The following is a 23,698-nucleotide window of genomic DNA, read 5'->3' on the forward strand; positions in this document are numbered from 1 at the left end:
TCCAGGCTAGCGGTTGATGTTCAGATTTTTCTGATAAATATCTTGTCCAATAGTTCTTCAATGGTTCTTCATAATCCAGAGGAAGGGAGGCTCTTCATGGACTCATTCAAAACAAGCCTACAATTTGTCTGGTTACAGAATGGCAATGCGCTACCTTCAATTACAGTTGGTTATACAGTCCACATGAAAGAAAACAGTGACAACATTTAACAGCTGTTAAGGTGCCTGATCTATGACTAACATTTGTGGCCCCTATGTGGTGACTCAAAGGTCGTTGCCCTCTTAATTGGTCTCCAGGGTGGATACACAAAGTACTGCTGCTTTTTTTGAGAGAGGGATAGCTGTGCAAGTGAATATCACTACAGTAAGAGTCTGGCCTCTCCAAAATTCACTTTAGAAGGTAAAAATGTCCTGCATCCAGCACTTGTTGATCCACATGACATTTTGTACCACCTTTGCATATCAAGTTGGGTCTAATGAAGAACTTTGTAAAGGTATTGCATAAAAATGCAAAAGCATTCAATGTGAAGAGGGAGCAGCCGCCATCTTAGATATGGGGCATAATGCTGGCCTTCTATCAGAGATTGGCCTGACTCCATTTTGTCTCATATCAGAATTCACCTGGTCACATGTCTGCAGGGACATGAGCACTCCTGGCCCCCACCTTTTCCCTACTTGAATGAAGACCCTTTAGTATGGTAATGGACTGAAACCAGTGTAGCAGACAGATGGCACTTCAAAGCTTGAATGAGGAAGCCACGCCAGCAAGGTGCATGGAGGTGCCTGGGGGCTCAATTAAAGCATACGTGTCAGATGGCTACAGGAGCACACGTTTATTGTCTTCCCCGCCGGACCATCTACAAGATGAAATTATGGACGCGTTGTCCGAGGTACAGGCTCATAAACAATATCCTCATAGCCCTGAAGAAATTGTGCATCTGACAGTGCAGCTCCCGGGTCAGTGAGAGTTCTTGTACCTGAGATATAGAGATCAACCACCCACAGCGATCAAATGGGTCCAGGTTTGATCCCTGTACGACCGGCAGAACAAATCACATGCGCTGGTACCACCCATGTACTGATCCGATCATCCTGAGAGAAGTTATTCCATTTACTAGGTATTGGGAATAGATTCTGCAGGGAAGCTGAAGGGTGGAGATTGTTAGCCCACCCAGGTACAGGAGGGAGGGACACAGAAGGATTAAGAGCTGAGGACACATGGAGAGTCAGACACAACAGAAGAAGATGATGATGAAAGGAGGAACAGGGCATATGCCAGCCAGAGGGGAGCAAGCACATGCTTTTTGGGGGCTGCCCGGCAACTAGAAGTCTTGTACCTTTGGAATGCAGAGCTCCCCGGCCTCCACAAGCGTCCTTCAACCTGGTAAATTGACCTCCAGCTTTATACCTCTATGCCTTGTACTATTATTGTTATATTTTACTCTGACTGTAACTCTTGGTATATTTTTACTGTATATTTCCTGTAATTATGTAGTGCGCCCTTAATTAAACCATAAATTCATTTTGGGCTAATCCTTTTATTCTGATTGCGAATCTTAGAATACCCAGCGTGGGTAACAGGGCAGTCTCCCCGGCGGCCATTTGCTCTAGGCACAGTTCCCTTATTGACCTGAGAAACAAAGGAGGCGCCGGAGAGCTGCGCCTGTGTAGTTACGTCATGGATTGGTGACGTGGGAGGAACCAGTTTTCTTCACAAAGAACTTTGCAAAGGTATTGCATAAAAATGTAAAAGCATTCAAGTATCTCATTGATAAACTTCCAAGGTTGAGTAAAGCAAAGCTAAAGGAATGAGCCTTTATAGGTCCTTAGGTTTGTAAGCTTTTTCAACATGAGAAGTTTCTTCGTTTGACGGAGGGCAAGAAAAAGGCTGAATGGGTTGCATCTGCAATAGTGGTAACTAATTTTTGTGGAAACTTCAGAGCAGATGCAGTAACTATGAAGCGTTGGTGGAAAATCTCCTCAAAACATATAAGGATCTTGGCTGTAACACGCCCTTAAAGTTTAATTTCTTACATTAGCATTTAGACTTTTTCCACCACACTGTGGAGCAGTGAGCAACAAGCACGGTGAAAAGATATCAAGGAAAACGCTTGCAGATTACTGTGATGTACAATTGTAAGAGATGATCCGATGCAGGAGTACAAGATACAAGCAAAAATGAGTTGTCACTGAATGAAGACCAAATTTTGTAGTGCAATTTCTGTAACTGATTATAATTCACAATGGAGTGAATAGTAACCACCTAGTGTTTTAGTTATTTGAATTGTTGCCAAGTTTCCTCTACATAAATATCAGAAAATTGGCAAAACAAAATATTCTACATTACATCTTTATATTTGCAAAAATAGTAATATTTCAAAGTTCTGAAACTTTTATGCATTAATTCTATGTAGCGGGAAAGGAAAACTGATATCATAAAAAGGATATAACTTAACCTGACAATTGCAATAATTTTCAGGGAGAAATACTTCATTTTCTGGATACAATTTCAAGGGTGACAACACATTCGGCCGGATATGACTATTTATGTGGGGCTGGCCACGGTGACATACACACGTGGGGCTGGCTGTGGGGACTTTAGTACCTAAAGTAAGTACTTTGTAGAGTCTCCTTTTACAGCAATTACAGCTGCAAGTCGCTTTGGATAAGTCTCTGAGCTTTCCACATTATGCCATTGGGAGTTTTTCCCATTCCTCAAGGCAAAACAGCCCAGCTCCTTCAAGTTAGTAGGTTTCCTCTGGTGAACAGCAATCTTCAAGTTTGGCCACAGATTCCCAATTGGATTAAGATCTGGGCTTTACTTAGGCCGCTTTAAAACATTTAGACGTTTCCCCTTCAGTATGCTTTGGGTCATTGTGTAGTTGGAAGGTGAACCTCCATCTTAGCCTCAAATCACAGACAGGCTGAAACACGTTTTGCTCAAGAATATCCCTGTATTTCTTCCCCTTGACTCAGACCCTTGTGCTCTCATCTGACCACAGTACCATCCTCCATACATTTGTATGCTGTTGGAGGCATCATATTACATAGCTGACTGTGGAGGAAATTATACTAAAGGCTGTGGAGACATACGGTAAAGTGGTCTGTTGATGACATCATATTGTATAGGGGTCTGTGGTGATCATATTTTATAAGAGGCTGTGGTGGACATTATACTGCATGGAAAGCAGTGGTGTACATCATAGTGTATATTAGGGGGCTGTTGTGGATATCATTCTGTTTGGGCTGCTGTGGTGACCATCACATGGTGTAAGTGGACAGTTTGAGCAGGGGGTACAGTTTGAAGATGACAACGTGGTGGTCAGCATGAGGGCATAGTGTGAAAAGGGAGCACCGCATAGATATGGAGAGGGGTAAGCATAGAATGGAGGGCAGTGTGTGGAAAGAGATTAGCATGGCAGGAAAACAATGCGAAGATCTAGAGAGTGTAAGAGAACACAGTGGAGAGGGGACATCCATGGTATAGGCCGTGATTCATAGGGGCAGACGGTATGATGGCTCTGGGAAGAGGAGGAACAAAAAACAAAAATGCAAAAAAGAAATTACCACCGGTCATAAAGGGGTTAAAATTTCAGCGCCATCTTACTTCTGGGTAGATGGTGTCATCATCCTGGGGCATGTCGCCGCCCTCCTGCAACCATGATCACTGTGATTGGCTGTTCAAATCTGAACAGCCAATTGCAGCATTTCTCAGTGTTTCAGGCAATCAGATTGCCTGAAACACTGATATCCCAGCCTATGATCGGTGCTCCAAGAGCATTGATCATAGGCTGCTGCCTGGCAACACCAGGCATGGCCTAGACCTGCTTTGATTAGCGCAATCAACAATTACATCGATCACACCAATCACAGGGCACAGCCACGGCATGACCGCGCTGTGCCCTGGCTAGGATCGGAGTTTTAAGAGCACCAATCCTAGGCTAGTGCCTGGCATGGCCTGGACCCACTGATTGGCGCGATCAACGATTACATCTCACCAATCACAGGGCACAGCCTATTGTGCAATAGCATTTTTTACCATATCACCCCACTTTGAGTTTGTGCCTATTTTTCAGTACCATATTTTTTTTTTTAACTATAAGGTGCACTTTTTAGCAAGAAAAAAACCTTGCTAAAATGTGTGCAACTTATAGTCTGGAGGCAGCTTTTTGTGATCTGCTCTCTCTTTCTTACTACACGAAACTCATCTAACTGATCAGTGCAGGGCAGGAATGCAAAGATGGTGCACGTACTAAATAGCTTGAGGGCCTGTCATCTGACTAAAAGAAAGAACCGTTCTAGTCATGTGATCAGTGATATGCCTGAATGTAACTTTAAAATATGGTAGTGTATGTGCATGTATGTTGCAGAGCTGTGGGTGTGCATATTCTGGAGAGCTGTGTGAGTATTCTGGAGAGCTATGCTAATATAAAGGAGAACTGTGTTTTTATTTAGAAGATCTGTGTGTGTGTGAATCTAGCAGAGCTGTGTATATACAGTTATATGAAAAAAGTTTGGGCACCCCTATTAATCTTAATGTTTTATAAAAATTGTTTTTTTGCAACAGCTATTTCAATTTCATATATCTAATAACTGTTGGACACAGTAATGTTTTTGCCTTGAAATGAGGTTTATTGCACATTTTCTGTTAGTACAATAAACCTCATTTCAAGGCAGAAACATTACTGTGTCCAACAGTTATTAGATATATGAAACTGAAATAGCTGTTGCAAAAAAAAACAATTTTTATAAAACATTAAGCTTAAGATTAATAGGGGTGCCCAAACTTTTTCATATAACTGTATGTAAGAGAGCTAAATGTGCATGCATGTAAAAGAGCTGTGCTATGTGTCTATGTAGGAGAACTGTGTGTGTGTGTGTGTGTGTGTGTGTGTGTGTAAGTAGGAGAGCTGTGTGTAAGTAGCAGAGCTGTGTGTTTATGAAGCATGGCTGTTTGTACGTAGGAGAGTGGTGTGTCTATGGAGCAGAGTTGTGTGTGAGAATGTAGCAGAGCTGTATTAATATATAGCAGAGCTGAGTTTGCATGTACTGTGCATGCAGCAGAGTTGTGTACACTGCAAAGAGTATAAATAATGGGTGTGCACTAAAGCTACATGTATATAAATACACATGCAAAAAATATAGTACATGATATAGTAAAATAATGGTGTCATGCAAAGCTACTACTCTTCCAGCAAAAAGCAAGTTTTCATATGCAGATAAAAATAATAAAAAAAATGTATGACTCTCGATAAGAGGAAAAAAAACAAAAGCACAAAAAAAGTCAAAATTCTTAAAGGGGATATCCGGGACGTAAAAAAAAAAAGAAAAAGGCATGTAGTTGTTAACAGAGGCAAGTATCTGCCTATTGTATCAGATGCCAGTTATTGACCTCTCCTGCCAGAGATTCAGCTATTCCCCATCAACAGAGCAGCAGTTTCTCTTCCTGTTGACAGAGCGAGACTCCTTGCATCACGCTGATTGACAGCTGGCTTACCCCAGCTAGGCAGTGGAAGCCGGCTGTCAATCGGCATGACACCAGTAGTTCCACCCTGTTAACAGGTTGAGAAACTGCTGCTCTGTTTACAGGAAATAGCTGAATCTCTGGCAGGAGCGGTCCATGACCGGCGCAGGGTAGAACAGACAGGTAGCTGCCTCTGTTAGCAACTAAATGCTTTTTTTCTAAAGTCTCAGAAATCCTCTTTAAAGAGTTAAAAACCTTCCCTGAACAAACATGAGGGTAGGTGGAAGCAGACAGCAGTGTCAGATGAGATCAGGAAGTGTTTGAAATAATACATTACTCAATTCAGGTGTATCTCTGCACTGTAGCTGCTAAGTAATGCAACATTACAAACTCCTCGATCTCATCTGACAGTGCTGTCCGCTGTTACACCACATTGACTTCAGTAAGAGGAGGTCTGGAAACCTTTGTAGAGATGCTTAACTCAGCTCTGCTGTATATCTAAGCAGTAGCTGCAGAGAACAGAGAGGAGAGAAGGGCATGTTATTTTCTCCTCTTCATAACACTGCCTACTTTTGATTAGTCCGCTTCATGCAGGGAAACAAGTGCACGCCCCAAGAGACAAATCTCAGGTGACACTCAGTATAACAAATTATAACCTAAACTTTACAAACTAATATACAAGTAAAAAATCGAGTACAAACTGTTGTAAAATCTTAATAGGCCAATATTACCAATAACCTACTAATGACAAAGACAAAGGTTCATCAATGATGTGTTTTGGATTGCTAAAGATCCCTAGCTATGACAAAGGATCATTTGGGATCCAAAACGCGTTCAGTGATGTAACTTTTTGTCTTTGTCCTGAGTACTTTCATGGATATATAATAAAGCCTATCAAGATTTTATGACCACTGGTGCTCGATTTTCTCCTTGTATCCTGGATCCATTACCCTGTGTCCCATGCACCAGTGGATGCTGAGTGAGCTGGACTTGACTTCCCTGTTTACAAGCCAATATCTCTGCAATGGGGAGGAGAAATCAAAAATATGCTCTCCAGTCACTATTCCATGATATGGCCAATTTAACATGCTCAAATAGGTTAAAGGTCCTCGTTAAATAAATGATCTCTCTTACGCAATCTATGTTTACTCATCTATGAACCAGTGGAAATATAAGGATGAATTAGTAGAGAAATTCCCAGACAAAGCGTTCCAATAAAATACAGCACAAGGAATGCTGCAGGACAGAAAGATTTATTTTCTTGCCTGACCTCAGATCCTATAACATGTTGAAATGAGATGTGAGCACATTCAGCTGCAGACTGATGCCCAAGCATCTGATATCCTTGAGAATCAGATCATTACATGCATAGCTTGTTAACACGACAATACAGCACATGATAGACGAGATGAGAAATTGTTTCCTTTGCAAGGAAGCAAAAAGTAGACTCCTAATTGTGCACTATAAAACTTATGAACATAGTGTATTTCATAAAATGGGAATAGATGAAAAGGATGTAAAATAGCTGATCCCCAAAATGTAGTTAGTGAGCACTTACCTTCAACTTTTCTTAGTAAAGCCAACACTAATGGAGTATTCTTGTGTGAAAAATAAGCTCTTAACGGCAGCTTGGCCTACAATTATGGGGTAAAAAAAATAAATTACTGCTTGTTTTATAAATTTTTCTAGAGTGAAACTTAATTTTCAGAAAACAAAGGTCTCAATTAATAATATTCATAGCTTCTTTTTTTCTGGAGTAAAAATATTTCTAACAGTGACTTTTTGGTTTGTGCAATATTCATTACTTAATTTGAGCCTTTTATGTTAATAATAATATAATAATAATTTTTATTTATATAGCGCCAACATATTCCGCAGCGCTTTACAAATTATAGAGGGGACTTGTACATACAATAGACATTACAGCATAACAGAAATACAGTTCAAAACAGATACCAAGAGGAGTGAGGGCCCTGCTCGTAAGCTTACAAACTATGAGGAAAAGGGGAGACACGAGAGGTGGATGGTAACAATTGCTATAGTTATTCGGACCGGCCATAGTGTAAGGATCGGGTGTTCATGTAAAGCTGCATGAACCAGTTAATTAATTTTTTTTTTTTTTTTTAATATAGGCCACACAGGGATCGTTAGGTTAATGCATTGAGGCGGTAGGCCAGTCTGAACAAATGAGTTTTTAGGGCACGCTTAAAACTGTGGGGATTGGGGATGTTAAGGCTATGTGCACACGTTGCGGACTAGCCTTAGGAATTTCTGGTGCGGATTCTGCCTCTCCTGGGCAGAAAACGCACCTGCGGATTTGTCGCGTTTTTTGTGCGGTTCTGCAGCGTTTTTTGTGCTTTTTTTTGGCGGATTTGCTGGGTTTTTCACCCCTGCGGTTTTCTATAATGGAATGGGTACAAAAATGCTGCAGATTCACAAAAAAAAAGTGACATGCTACTTCTTTTAAACCGCAGCGTTTCCGCAGCGGATTTTCCGCAAAGTGTGCACAGCATTTTTTTTCTCATTGATTTACATTGTACTGTAAATCAATTGCGGATCTGCAGCGTTTCTGCACCGCAAAAAACGCTGCGGATCCACAGAGAATCCGCAACATGTGCACATACCCTAAGGCAATATTCATTACTTAATTTGAGCCTTTTATGTTAAGGCTATGTGCACACGTTGCGGTTTAGGCTTAGGAATTTCTGGTGCAGATTCTGCCTCTCCTGGCTGAAAACGCACCTGCAGATTTGTTGCGTTTTTTGTGCGGTTCCGCAGCATTTTTGTGTGTTTTTGCTGCGGTTTTCTTGCAGATTTGCTGCGTTCTTTACCCCTGCGGTTTTCTATAATGGAATGGGTACAAAAACGCTGCAGATTCACAAAAAAGAAGTGACATGCTACTTCTTTTAAACCGCAGCGGATTTTCCGCAAAGTGTGCACAACATTTTTTTTTCTCATTGATTTACATTGTACTGTAAATCAATTGCGGATCTGCAGCGCTTCTGCACCACAAAAAACGCTGTGGATCCGCAGAGAATCCGCAACGTGTGCACATAGCCCAAAGCTACTTTTGTCAGTTTTTTTCCCCAATCTGGTTTTGGTTATCCAGATGTCCAGTTGTGAGTTTTTAAAATGTAAGAACATTTTTGTGCAATTGTACAGGGTGGGCCATTTATAGGATACACATAAATAAAATGGGAATGATTGGTGATATCAACATCCTGTTTTTGGCACATTAATATATGGGAGGGGGAAAACTTTTCAAGATGGGTGGTGACCATGTCAGCCATTTTGAAGTCAAAGATCCAACTTTATTTTTTCCAATGGGAAAAGGGTCATTTGACACATCAAACTTATTGAGAATTTCACAAAAAAAAACAATGGCGTGCTTGGTTTTAGCATAACTTCATTCTTTCATGAGTTATTTACAAGTTTATGACCACTTATAAAATGTGTTCAAATGCAACCCTCTTCTCCCACTCTTGACACACTGATAGCAGCACCGCAGAAGAAATGCTAGCACAGGCTTCCAGTATCCCTTGTTTCAGATGCTGCACATCTTGTATTGTAAGGCAATTGTGTATGATGTGAAGATGAAGCATAATTTTTAATAACTAAATTACAAAACCATTTATTTCCACCTTTTCTGCTTGGTTAAATGTATTCTTTATGGTGGCACCACCCCTTCAAGCACAGCGGCACTGAAACCGCTTAGATCAGATTATTTCCTTATTTGTTTTACAGGCCCCATTATGGTGATTTTACATGGGTCTAGCAAGTATGATAAGGTCACTAATTGTATATTTAACACATTAAGTGTCAGAACTAATTTGATGTTAAAGGGGTGGCCCGAAAGTAACATTAATTAGTTAATGAATATTAGTAGTTACTATAAAAGTAAGAAAAGCCCACAATGGTCAATGAAAAACTTGAAACTGGCAAAAGTAAATTTAACAGAAGGATACCAGCAATTTTGTCCAAATCGGTATATGACCTAGGAGTTCTATAGTGCCATTTGGAAAAAAATATATAACCAATGTTTTTGTAAGACATTATCATCTGCGCTGAAAAGTCCACACCCCCCATAAATTTATTATATGCGTAGATGAACATAGGCTTTGAGATGGTCATTGTTATGTTACGCAATAAGGCAAAGGAGTTGCTGGCACCACGTATAAATGTAAGCATTAGTAGATATATTTTTGTCCCTACAATTTAAAAAAAAAAAGGTATCTCACTGTGTCAATGTATAACGTTCTACTTTCACCAACAGCAGGTAGTTTTTTTTCTAATTGTCCCACACACCACTGGCTTTCAGTCTGTCAGACATTTGATCAGGGCACACTTGTGTACCAGTTGTCAAGATACAGGAGGTACCTCTAGTCAGTTAGTGAAGGGCGTCCCACACAATCATTCCAGTTGCAGTCAGTAAAAAGGAATGGTTTGGGAGCTGAATTTTTCTTTCACACTTGTATATCTGGGCATATAACATATGGATATATCGGATTTCAAACTCGCACAACTTATATATTTTTATGCAATACCTGGGATGTGTGTTGATCAGGTATTTTACTCTACTCTACTCTCAAAATGCACCAAGGATACATCAGCTCTTGAGGAATATAAATATTACATCATTTTTATAGTGGTGGCACTATATCCCGGGACTTAGGGTGTGTGGGCGTGTAAATATATTTATAAAGCTGCTATTGACAAGAAATTCTCACTAGATGTAGGTAACAACCCATCCAATCCACACACACAAAAGTCAAACCGAAAAATGTCCATAAGAGAAGTTACAGAGGGGAAAAAGTATTGACAACGCTTACTGAAATGTATTCAATACTTTGTACTAAAGCCTTTGCTGGTGATAACAGCTTCAAAATGTCTTCTCTATGGAGAAACTAGTCGCATGCATTACTCATATGTGATTTTGGCCCATTCTTCCAAACATGGTATGTATTATTGCATCCAGAGAGTTTAATTTTGGTCTCATCTGACAAGACTATATTCTCCCAGTATTTCACAGACTTGTCTAAATGTTGTTTTAAACACGCTTGAACATGCTTTTTGTTCAGTAATGGAGTCTTGCGTGGTGAACATGCATATAGGCCATGGAAGTTGAGTGCATTATTAATGCTTTTCTTTGAAACAATTGTACCTGCTTATTCCAGGTCTTTCTGGAGCTTTCCACAGATGGTTCTTGGCTTTTGGACAACTCTACTGATAATTCTTTTTACTCCTCTGTCTGAGATCGTGCAGGGAGCACCTGGTGGTGGCCAGTTTAGGGTGAAATGATGTTCTTTCCACTTTCAGATCATGGCTGCAACAGTTACCACTGGAACATGCAGTAATTTAGGAATTCTTCTGCAACCAATGCCATCAGTATATCAGTATATTTTGCAACAATAAGGTTGCAAAAGTATTGAGATTTAACCTATCAGTTGTTTCTTGTGTGGGACCTTGCTAATGAGACACCTTTTTATAGGCCATCACTTGAACCAGCTGATATTATTTTCACTAAGTGGCTTTCTAGTTACTGATTTCAGCTAGTGTCATGACTTTCCATGGCTTTTCAAGCAGTCAAAAGTGGCGCACTCACTATAAGTTGGTGCTCAGAGGGAAAAAATGATCATGTAATAGAAAAATAACCTCCAGCACTCAAAAGTAATTCCACACTTATTTCTTTCTTGAGAAAATTATTATTTATTTATCTTCAACACTCAGCCGATATTTGATATAGACATCAAAAGTAAGGATACTTTTGATGTCTATATCAAATATCGGCTGAGTGTTGAAGATAAATAAATAATAATTTTCTCAAGAAAGAAATAAGTGTGGAATTACTTTTGAGTGCTGGAGGTTATTTTTCTATTACATTTCCATGGCTTTTGTCACCTCTCTTTCTTCATGTATTCAATACTTTTTTGCTGGGTCATTTCTCATTATTATACATAATTTATAGACATCTATGGTTTGATTTATTTGCATGTGTGAATTTGATGGGTTGTTACCAACATCTGTTGAGAATTTCATGTAGATTTACTTAGAAATAGAAAATTGGTGAGGTGTTCAATACTTATTTTACTGTGTGTGTGTATGTATGTATATATTATATTGTGAGGCAGTGTGGAGGATCATATGAGAGGGTGTATCCCCCAGGATGTGGATGGAGCCCTATTAAACCCGTTGAAGTGCCTTGTGTTCACAGCAGCACGCCTGTGAATCACAAGGCAAAATAAAATAAAGTATGATTGGGTCCAAATAGTGACTCAGTCAAAAGGAATCAACTGTTTTTCCAGGATAGGCGTGTATTCGGCTTGATTCATATGTCCTTCGCAAAGAACAACCTGACCAATTCCAACCTTGCTGAAGCATCCCCAGATCATCACCGATCCTCCAGCAAATTTCACAGTTGGTGCAAGACACTGTGGCTTGTACACCTCTCCAGATCTCCGTCTAACCATTACACGACCAAGTGTTGATCTGGGGATCCTTCAGCAAGGCTGGAATTGGGCAGGTTAATCTTTGCGAAGGACGTATGAATCAAGCTGCATACAAGGCTATCCTGGAAAAACAGTTGATTCCTTCTGCTCAGGCAATGCTCCCCAACTCTGAGGACTGTTTTTTTTCAGCAGGACAATGCGCCATGCCACACACCTAGGTCAATCAAGGTGTGGACGAAGGACTACCACATCAAATCCCTGTCATGGGCAGCCCAATCTCCAGACCTGAACCCCACTGAAAACCTCTGGAATGTAATCAACAGGAAGATGGATAGTCACAAGCCATCAAACAAAGAAGAACTGCTTAAATTTTTGTACCAGGAGTGGCATAAGGTCACCCAGAAGCAATGTGAAAGACTGGTGGAAAGCATGCCAAGACTCATGAAAGCTGTGATTAAAAATCATGGTTATTCCACAAAATATTGATTTCTGAACTCTTCCCGAGTTAAAACATTAGTATTGTTGTTTTCTAAATGATTGTGAACTTGTTTTTTTTTTTTTTGCATTATTTGAGGTCTGCAAGCAATGCATTTTTCTTTTGTTATTTTGACCATTTCTCATTTTAAGAAAATAAATACAAAATCTATTGCTTGGAATTTCAGAGACATGTTGTCAGTAGTTTATAGAATAAAAGAACAATTTAATGTAAGAATCAATGCACCTGGGGCTACAGCAATTAAACTTTCGATTGACTTGACACAAAACATATTTTAGCTCATGTGCCAAAAGTTCGAAAGTTAATATAGCCAAAAACACACAAAAAAACAATGTCTAAAGCGACTTTCACAAATCAGGTTTTTGCCGTCAGGCACAATCCGGCGAATTCCGGATTCGTTTTTTGTTCCGCCGGATCTGTTTTTTTCTCAGAGTTGTATTAGCACCAGATTGCGACGGATGGCCTAATGTTTCATCCGTTTTTTTTGCCAGATCCATCCAAAATTAGTTTTCCGGCGGCCGGAGAAAATGTACAGAGGAACTTTTCTTCTGTCTGCCGAAAAAATGCCCAGCGACGGTTCCGGCGATAAACGGATGAAACGTAAATCGAAATCAGTGAATCTGGCTACCAAATCCATTATTTTTTTTTTACACTGAGCATGCCCGTAGCTGGATACATTTTTTGCAAAATTTGCAGGATTGTGCCTGACGGTAAAAAAAATGATGTGTGAAAGTAGCCTGAGGAAGAAAACGCATGCCCATATGACTGAAAATCGGTGCTTGTTACTTAAGCAATAACAAAATAAGAGGTTAAAAGAATGAGTGCAACCAGTGCTGCTGGCAAGCCAAAGGCCATACACTTAAAGGGGTTGGCCACTATATTACATGTCCCTTTAATGTGAACAAACTGCCATAGATATGCACTTTACTAAACACTTTTCCAAATCTTTCTGTAACTTGAGCGGCTCTTCTGGTCACATGATCTCTGGCTGATTATCTCCTTGTTTCCTGTGATGTCACTTTAAAGGGAACCTGTCACCCCGTTTTTTCAGATTGAGATATAAATACTGTTAAATAGGGCCTGCGCTGTGCGTTACTATAGTGTATGTAGTGTACCCCGATTCCCCATGTATGCTGAGAAATACATTACCAAAGTCGCCGTTTTCGCCTGTCAATCAGGCTGGTCTGGTCAGGTGGGCGTGTTCACAGCGCTCTTTTCTTCCCCAGCTTTCCGTTGGTGGCGTAGTGGTGCGCATGTCCAAGGTCCGAATTCCCTGCGCCCACGTGAAGACACAGCGCGCGATCTGCGCTGTCATCCCTTTCATCGGTGGGGGCGGCCATCTTCCTGGGGCCGCGCGTGCGCAGATGTAGTGCTCTGCTGCACGGGGCTTCAGGAAAATTGCCGCGGGATGCCGCGCGTGCGCACAAGAGATCGCGGCGGCCATTTTCCCAAAGCCGAGATGCAAACTCGGCTTTGGGAAAATGGCCGCCGCGATCTCTTGTGCGCACGCGCGGCATCCCGCGGCCATTTTCCTGAAGCCCCGTGCAGCAGAGCACTCCATCTGCGAACGCACGGCCCCAGGAAGATGGCCGCCCCCACCGATGAAAGGGATGACAGCGCAGATCGCGCGCTGTGTCTTCACGTGGGCGCAGGGAATTCGGACCTTGGACATGTGCACACCACTACGCCACCAACGGAAAGCTTGGGAAGAAAAGAGCGCTGTGAACACGCCCACCTAACCAGACCAGCCTGATTGACAGGCGAAAACGGCGACTTTGGTAATGTATTTCTCAGCATACATGGGGAATCAGGGTACACTACATACACTATAGTAACGCACAGCGCAGGCCCTATTTAACAGTATTTATAGCTCAATCTGAAAAAACGGGGTGACAGGTTCCCTTTAAGATCCCCTTAAGTTGTGAGCTCTGGAACATGACGGGTGGGCGTGGCTTTTTCAGTGGGCATGACTATTCAGCAGAGCGCAGGTGGTTTCTGTGCATGCTGCAGACATGTTTTCCTCTGTAGGATCCATCCCATGATCTATCTATCCCATCTATCAATCAGTGATGGGAAGTAAGGGATAATCTTTATTGGCGTGGCTGGTGTTCTGGTGCTTTGTGCATTACTTCTATTCCCTGTAATAGGGTCCAGTACAGGAGATCATGCTGAAGCTGTGTGCTGGGGGAAGAGAGGGAGGAGATATGGAGAGTGTGCTCACTGCTGGCTTGCAGCCCAGCACCAGGGATGAAGGGAGATGTAGTAAGAAGGGAACAGAGGATTCTCAAGAGGAAGCGATGAATGTGATCACAGAGCTGATGCCAGGACACAGAATCATGCAGAAAGGCATAAAACAATATGAAGAATGGCAGAAAAGGTACAAGAGGATTATTAGGGGGATTATCCTGAGGAATTTATGGCAAAACCAGTAACATGATTAGGATAGTAAACAACCTCTAACCATACGTTTTATTTAGCATGGATTGTAATATAACTTTGCTTTTAGATTTTGAGGCAGTTTATGAATGACCATTACCCACATTTTATAAGTATTAAAATCATTGGCCTATTTGGTAAAAATGAAACAAGATAATCTGGTCTCGCTACATAAGATGTAATACAGACAATTTTAGTAGGTATTTTTTTCATTGCGAAGATAAAGAAAACTGTGAGCTACAACATGGAATTCCAGTTTTTCCTTAAATTAGTCCAATTACTGTTCATCAACATTGTTACATTATATTTCAAGTTACACAAATGCCTTGGTTAAACAGTGAGGAAAACAATACCAATGCAATAAATAATGGCAGAAGTGAACAATATACAGTGTTTCACATTACCTTTGCATTGTCCTTATAATATTCATGGATAAAGCAATTGGTAAATAATCGTGTGATGGTTATTATTTTATGGTTTCCTCCACTTTCCGAAATGACACTCCTAGGAAGAAATGAACTTATTGGTAGAAATAAACCTTAGAACTGATAATAAATATGACAAGATTGGCTGCCTGATGTAATAGATCAGCCAGTCCAGCATAATGAATCTGCTTGAATATCATGTTTGTGCATTTAAAGGGAATCTGTCAACAGGTTTTTGCTACCTCATCTGAAAATAGCCTAATGTAGGCAAAGAGAAGCTGAATCCAATGATGTATCACTTAGATTACTGGGTGCAGCCATTCTGACACAATTAGAGCTTTTCGATTTAGCAATGGCAGAGCTGAGGAAGCTGCCCCCGCCCACACCAGGCTCTGTGTACATAGACAGTGAGCTGCCTATCACAGGACGGGGTGCGTTGGGCCAGGAGACGCATGCTGCTGTGTCCCAGCAATGATAAGCTACTGGTGCAAAAACAATCATTGTAAGCAAACAAAACCTCAGAGCTTGATAACAGAGGCATCACTGAAATCTGTGTTTTAACCCCTACAGCATGCGGACTTTAGATTTCATAGCAAAAACCTGCTGACAGACTAAATTTAATGACCAATTAGTTAAAAAAAGGGGCAAAGATGTAAGGCAACCCTTTCTAAGCTGATATAATTTATAGAGAATGTCACCTGAATTCACAGTACAAACTCCATACATCATTAATCAGAGCTTTTTGGTCTGATGAAGCTGGTGGAACTAGTTCAAAGACGTCAGAAAGGCTAAATAATTTTAATGACGTAGTTTAAACTTTCACAATTATTACAGCCAGTCAGACATGGATTTTCAGAGTAAAGTACACCAGCTTAAGGTACCTTCACACTAAGCGACGCTGCAGCGATACCGACAACGATTCGGATCGCTGCAGCGTCGCTGTTTGGTCGCTGGAGAGCTGTCACACAGACAGCTCTCCAGCGACCAACGATGCCGGTAATCAGGGTAAACATCGGGTTACTAAGCGCAGGGCCGCGCTTAGTAACCCGATGTTTACCCTGGTTACCATCGTTAAAGTAAAAAAAAACAAACACTACATACTTACCTACCGCTGTCTGTCCCTGGCGCTGTGCTTCTCTGCTCTGGCTGTGAGCGCCGGTCAGCCGGAAAGCACCGGACGTCACCGCTCTGCTTTCCGGCCGCTGTGCTCACAGCCAGTACAGGAGGAGTGCAGAGAAGCACAGCGCCAGGGACAGACAGCGGTAGGTAAGTATGTAGTGGTTGTTTTTTTTACTTTAACGATGGTAACCAGGGTAAACATCTGGTTACTAAGTGCGGCCCTGCGCTTAGTAACCCGATGTTTACCCTGGTTACCAGCGAAGACATCGCTGAATCGGCGTCACACACGCCGATTCAGTGATGTCAGCGGGAGATCCAGCGACGAAACAAAGTTCTGGACTTTCTTCCCCGACCAGCGACATCACAGCAGGGGCCTGATCGCTGCTGCCTGTCACACTGGACGATATCGCTAGCCAGGACGCTGCAACGTCACAGATCGCTAGCGATATCGTCTAGTGTGACGGGGCCTTTAATCAGATCTAAGGCACCTATTTAAAAAAAGGACCTGTCACCAGATCAAAAGTGGTCAGTTGTCACTCTTATTTTATTCCTAAGGATCCAGAGAATTCTGCTGCCATAGGTAAGCACCGTGCTTTGCCCAATCCTGGTGTAACCTGAGGTATTCTTGTGGTTACATGATCTCTATCTGACCAGATTAAAGTGTTGAATGTTTGCTCTTATTTTATTCCAACTACTCCCAAGTTTTTTTTTTTTTTAATCACGTACATGGTTTCAGAAATATGACCATTTTTATGAAAGGGACATGTCAAGTAGTGGCCAACCCCTTTAAACAAAAATTGGCTTCTTACTGAAACCATATAGTGCATTTAAAAAACAAACAGAAGAAAAACATGCATATTTGGGAGTAGCTGGAATAAAATAAGAGCAAACATTCGACACTTTTAATCTGGTGACAGGTCCTCTTTAATAATGTATTAAGTATGTATCGTGATAGATCTGCTTTAACAATGTATGGTAATTTTAGCTTGGTTCACTGGAATGAAACATTTCAGATATATTTCTTATTATGTACAATGCACAGTGTTTTACAATGCTGCTGGATGCTGCCCTAAATACTGTGATGAATATTGGAAGGAGTGTAGTTGATTTAAAATACTGTTATTTATGGGTAGGTTTTAATATAAAGGCCCATAAGAACCATTTCAGGGTTAAATTGGGTCCTAAAAAGTAAGTTTGGAATTTTTTCTTCAAAATTTGAAAATTTAGAGCTACACTAAACAGCCTCTTAATTTTTTAAACAACTAAATGGACATAAAAATAAAGTCAAGATAAATAAGGGTGGTTTCACACTTGCGTTTTTGTCTGCAGCGTTTTTTACCCAAAAAACGCATGCGTTTTTTTCCCCTATATTTAACATTGAAAACGCATGCGTTTTTTGGTGTACGCGTTTGCACGCGTTTGTGAACGCATGTGTTTTTTTACTGCATGCGTTCATTTTCTAAAATGCAACTTGTAGTATTTTGAGGGGCGTTTTTTTTCCCCCAAAAAAACGCATGCGTTTACATGCGTTTTTTTTTGGACAAAAAATGCATTGGAGTCAATGGGGACGCATGCGTTTTTTTGGACATGCGTTTGCATGCGTTTTTTTGACGCATGCGTTTTTTTTGGCACCATTGAATTAACTGTAGATAAGGATGTCTAGACACTGATAAGCCTCCCCCATAGCAGCAGGGTTATAAAAGGAAGGTTGGGGGAAGTTTCTGGTCACTTCTCATCAGACTCCAAAGAAGACAGCACCCTGCCCGGACACATTGTTGGACAAGACACAGAGCAATGTGAGTATATCCTAGCCAATGCATTCATTTTCAATTTTTTTGATCTACATGTCCTAATTTCTTCAATTGTTTTCTTTCAACACGCATCAGAATGTCTTCTCCAGTTTCTTCGTCTGATGAGGAGTTCCAGCCACAGCAATCAGAAGTGGATCACGTGAGCGAGGTAATTTTTTTGTCCGTCAGCTTGGTAAGTATTGACTGTCACATCGACACATGAGGCAATTTTTTTTTTTTAATTTTATAGAGCACTTCAACTGAGGGACAGAGAGGTACTGAGCAGCGGAGTCAAGGTCCAGGTGGAAGACGGCAGCGGGTATGTATACTAGGCAGACTGTCCTTATTGTAATATTCTTTACTTTTCTGTAGCCTTGTTTTTCTTTACATTTTTCTTGTATCATCCTTTTCTGAAAGTTGTCTTTCATATTCCTGCCCTTTCTCATCTTCGTGTCTTATTTTTTCCAAATGTGGTTGAGCAAACTTAAATGATTTTCTTTTAATTTTAGGTTTCACAACGGGACGACGACCGGATTGATAATGACCTGCTGATCAGTCTGGTCCAGGAGCGAGTCCCGTTGTGGGACAGCCGGGATCAACAGCACTCCGTCAATAGTGTTCTCCGTCGTTTGTGGAGTGAGGTGGCCCAAGCGTTGTGGGATGGCTGGGAGAATTCCCCGCCACGGGTCCGTAATGCATTTGGTAAGTATTGCACGGTAGTGTGAAGCAACAGACCTTGGCCATGCTCTCTTGACTGTGTGTGATGAAAGAAACTTTTCGTAGTTTCTGTCATCACACACAGTCACGAGAGCACGCCCAAAAGTCCTTATTCTGACCATTATATTTTATTGTTATTTCACAGTGGACAAAGTAAGGACACGTTGGCGTTCCATGAAGGACCGCTTCAACAAGGACCTGCGTGCAGAGAAGAGTGCAGCTAGTGGTTCCGGAGCAAGGCACCGGCTCTACAAATACCACCGTGTGTTGGCCTTCCTGAGACCGGTCCTTCTCATGAGAACGTAAGTATTTCTCACATGCCTCCGGTTGTATTGCATAGACATAATCTGTCATTTTTAATTCCACAGGATGTACCGTCTTGTTATAGTTTGGTATTAATTTTCTGTTTTCTTTTTTCACAGCACACACTGCACGACTGTCGCCACAGGTTCTGGAGCGGTCCTTCAGCCGGCAGCCACGGACCCGTCCCAGCCATCCAGCAGCGCAGCACCAGGTGGGTCTTCCACACTCACTGGAGACCAGGGGGCTGGCCCATCAGGTCTTCCCCTTTCGTAGTCCTCTTTCGCTGCACCCATTTTTGCGGGCTCATCCCGGCAGCGACAGAGGGCTTCGGATAGGTCCCTCATGCCCGAGTTTTTGCACTTGAGCTCGGTTTTACACGAAGCTATCAAGGCTTTAGGTGACAGAATGGATGTGTCCCATAACCTGTTAGAGTGCCGCATCCAGGATGTCGCCAAAAGCGTTGATCAAGTGAAAGCCGACCTCCAGAAGACAGCTCATCATTTTTTTAATCAAATCGAACAGGGCATGTCGGAACACCTTAGCCCTGATCTCCAGCTGAGTGTGATGCAGGCCTGCAATGTTGCTTTTGTGCAGGCTATGCAGCAGAGTCAGAGTCGTAATGTGGCGGCATATCCAACTGTGCCGTCACTGTCACAAGTAAACACTATTCCTTCCTCTGCTGCATACCACTGCACGGCCACCTCTATTCCCTCTACAGGTGTACTCCACTACAGCGCCAACATGATGACGAGTGCTGTTGGACATCCCACCGCCACCACCGTGACGACCGCTGCTCCGGCTTGGACCTCCTCCGCTCACACCACGATGACGCAGGACCCTGGCGTGGCTTATCGGCCCGGCACCCTCCCGATGCAGCAGGACCCATCCATGCAATATCGGACCGGCCCACCCCCGATGCAGCAGGACCGAGGCCTGGCATATGGGACCGGACCCACCCCGATGCAGCAGGACCGAGGCGTTGCTTTCCGGGCAGGACACCCCCCGATGCAGCAGGACCCATCCATGGCGTATCGCACCGGGCCCCCCATGATGCAGCACGACCAAGCCATACCTTTCCGGACAGGACCCACCCCGATGCAGCCCACCCCAATGCAGCAGGACCCATCCATGGCTTTACGTTCCCCCCCCCCCACGATGCACCAGGAACCTGGGAGGGTGTTAAGTCCCCCCCCCAACGAGGCACCAGGATCCTGGGAGGGTTTTTGTTTCCCCCCCCCCCAACGAGGCACCAGGATCCTGGGAGGGTTTTTGTTTCCCCCCCCCAACGAGGCACCAGGACCCAGGCGGGACTTTATCTTTTCCCCCATTGGACTCAGACATTGCCGAGCGCTCCACAATGGAGACTGACTGTTTAATTGTGGAGCCGGGTCCTGACGTGTCTCCCGCCTACACTTTACAACCTAGCCCCAGAAGACTTCCCCCAACCCGGAAAACCCAACGTAAAACTGGCAAAACTCATAAAAAACAAAAAACTTTGATTATTCCTCCCCCATCACCTACCGATGTGTCTCAACCTTCCAGTTTGTCTCAAGCCCCTCATGTTTTAAGCCCCATCCCCGAACTTCCAGACCCTTCAAGTTTTCTTGCCCATTCTCCTGCCACCTCCACAGTGAGCCAGGCTTCAGTTCTGAATACCCCCCAGTTACGTCACTCAACCCCAAGCCGGCGTGGTTCAACCCGGCGCGGTACCAAGAAATAAATTGTTGTTTTTCCTCAATAAAAAAAAAAGATTATTTGCAACAATTATGTTTATTGTGTCTTTCACCGCTCTCAATACACACCAATAAAGTTTGTCACACACTTATTCTTTTGGCCTACACATATCTCCAGTAGTATAAAATACCAGACAACATCTATATGTGTTTCTTTAGTATACAGATATGAGTTGGCCAAAAAAATAGCAGTTATTTCCATACTCTTATTTTTAATTTTTAACTAGTGTAGTGTCACTGTCCAAAGAGAAAATTGTGGCAATCAAGTTCAGAACTCAACTGAACCGGTCAGATGTCAAAATAGACACCTGACCTGTTTAGTTGATTACTGACTTGTATATTCACCCTATTCTATATAGCACATTATGTGACAATTTTTGTCAAACTGATAGGACAATGGTTGGCACACGCTAACTATCTATCCTCACCTGGGCAGGTGTAAGAAATTTTGAATTCATGATCATGTATATGTTCATCATGAATTCATTATTTCTTACACTTAACTTGACGGGTATAGAGAGCGTGCCAGTCTTGACGCAATGACGTCAAGAAGATTACCAATAAATCAATTTAAATCTGGTTACATTATTATAAGTATGCGTGTTTATATCATTCTTTGTAAACCAAAATAGGGAGTGCAACAGAGGTCAATTATGATTAAAAAAAAATCTGATTATTACCTCATCAACTATCACCCACTCCTGGTTTTGGATTACAAATTATGATATACATATCTACTGCCCATCTTTGTTCAACCTTTTTTTAGAGAGGAAAAAGACAGGAGACCTGGTGAACACAACAAAGTTTATTAATTAGAAAAATTTGTATCAGTATTTAATAATTGGTAAACATTAACATACAACAGGACATTTAAACAACATTGTCCTGCCATGAAACCCGTCCAATATCGGACACAAAATAGGCCGCAAATTGGTCCCGCATAAGACCAACGGCTGCAGTTGACCGCATCGGTGATGCTGAAAATCTGGCAATGGGTGTGAAACTGGTTCATCAAGTTCAATGTGGGGTCGCTCCTTAGCCATTATATAATTGTGTAGAACCACACAGGCTTTGACCACCTCGTCCACAGTTTCCACTTTTAGATTGATGGCTGTTGCAAGAATGCGCCATTTAGCAACCAGAATGCCAAAGCTGCATTCTACGGTTCTTCTGGCCCTGGTCAGTCTGTAGTTGTATATTCTGCGTGTGTGGTCCAAGTCCCTACTAGAATAGGGCTTCAGGAGATTTTCACACATCTGGAAGGCCTCATCCCCAACCATAACAAATGGCAGCGGTGGGCCTTGAGTGTTGGGGAGAGGCTGTGGAGGGGGAAAATTAAAATTGTTGCCATATACCCGACGGCCCATATCCGAGCTCTTGAATGTCTGGGAATCATTGCCACGGCCAAAAGCTCCAATGTCCACGGCGATGAAGCGACACTCCGCATCCGCTATTGCCATGAGCACTACCGAAAAATATTTTTTATAATTAAAAAACTCAGATCCGGTTCTGGCAGGTTTAACAATGCGGATGTGCTTCCCGTCCACCGCCCCTAAACAGTTTGGAAAATCACACACGTTCAAAAATGTTTTTGATATTTCCCGCCACATGTCCACGGTGGGTACGGGTATAAACTCCTCACGGAGTACATTCCATAACGCACGACAGATGTCCACAACAATTCCGGACAGGGTTGAGATTCCAAGGCGGTATTGGAAGTGCAGGGAAGATAAACTCTCTCCTGTGGCCAGAAATCTAGAAGAAAAGGAAACAAAAACAAAAATTAAAATCTGCTCTTAATGGTGTTTTTAAATAAGAAAAAGGTAAAAAAAAAAAAACCCAAAATACATGTCATAACCAAAAATTTGGACTGTCATTGGTTTAATTTTGGAACATACCGTAATGTCACTAACAGACGTTCCTCGGGTGGAAAGAATCCTGAGACATTCTGGTGTAATCCTGGAATTTCTCCGAGTTGGCATTCAGCTCCGCATAGAGCGTGTGATATGCTCCACGGGTCTCACGCACTTCAATGATGGGGTGCCTCCAAAAACGCCGACGCTGTCTCCTTCTCCATCTTTGGCGGTTTCGGTCTTGCTCCCAAGCAAAAACACAGGCAAGGAAAATCTTGAAGCTGAACTCCAGTTTGAAATAAAAGTTCGCCATTGAAAGATCCATCATGACACCGTAAACAGTAGCAAGCTCTGAAAATTTCTGTTCCCCTAGGGTCTATATATTGATTGCCAATCATGTACGCCCTCTCTGTTCCCATTGGTTGTGTCTGGTAACCTTTTTTTTTTTTTTTTAAATCCCCAAAAAAACGCAAACGCATGCAAAAACGCATGTAAACGCGTGTAAACGCTGCGTTTTTTTGACGCACGCGTTTAACGCGTGCGTCAAAAAAACGCAGCGTTTACACGTGTTTTTGTACCATGCGTTTTTTTTTAAAAACGCATGCGTTCAAAAACGCAAGTGTGAAACCAGCCTTAGACATATAACTTATGTTCTGTAAACATAGCAAATGAGGTATGGGTTAAAACAATGCAATCAATGATGTCACTTAGGCTGTGTGCTATTTACTTACAATGAAGGGTTTATCGCAAGGACATCATGATTGATGTGACTACCTGCTGTGTGAGCAGTGGTCTAAATGCGCCCCCTCCTCTGATAAGCTGCTCACTGTCAGTACACAATGTACATAGAAAGCCTAGTTTGGGCGTGGTTAGCTTTTTCTGCTCTGCTTCATGATCCATCTAAGAACTCTGATTG

At 42.2% G+C, this 23,698-nt stretch overlaps 1 protein-coding gene and 1 long non-coding RNA gene across 2 annotated transcripts in view; one reads left to right on the plus strand and one right to left on the minus strand.

Moving 5' to 3' along the window:
- FANCC (FA complementation group C) overlaps positions 1–23,698 on the minus strand; it is a 399,194-nt gene that overhangs the window by 50,076 nt on the left and 325,420 nt on the right. Inside the window, exons 10-11 of the mRNA XM_069762014.1 lie at positions 15,247–15,346; positions 7,023–7,098 (exon numbers count right to left, since the gene is read on the minus strand). Coding sequence (XP_069618115.1) covers positions 7,023–7,098; positions 15,247–15,346 — 176 coding nt within the window. The remainder of the gene's footprint in view (positions 1–7,022; positions 7,099–15,246; positions 15,347–23,698) is intronic.
- Positions 18,343–19,319, plus strand: LOC138674067 (uncharacterized). Its single transcript, XR_011320465.1, has 3 exons — positions 18,343–18,495; positions 18,686–18,878; positions 19,039–19,319. It is a non-coding gene; the product is annotated as an uncharacterized lncRNA (long non-coding RNA).

Source organism: Ranitomeya imitator, chromosome 1 (genome assembly GCF_032444005.1).
Source record: "Ranitomeya imitator isolate aRanImi1 chromosome 1, aRanImi1.pri, whole genome shotgun sequence".
NCBI lineage: Eukaryota > Metazoa > Chordata > Amphibia > Anura > Dendrobatidae > Ranitomeya > Ranitomeya imitator.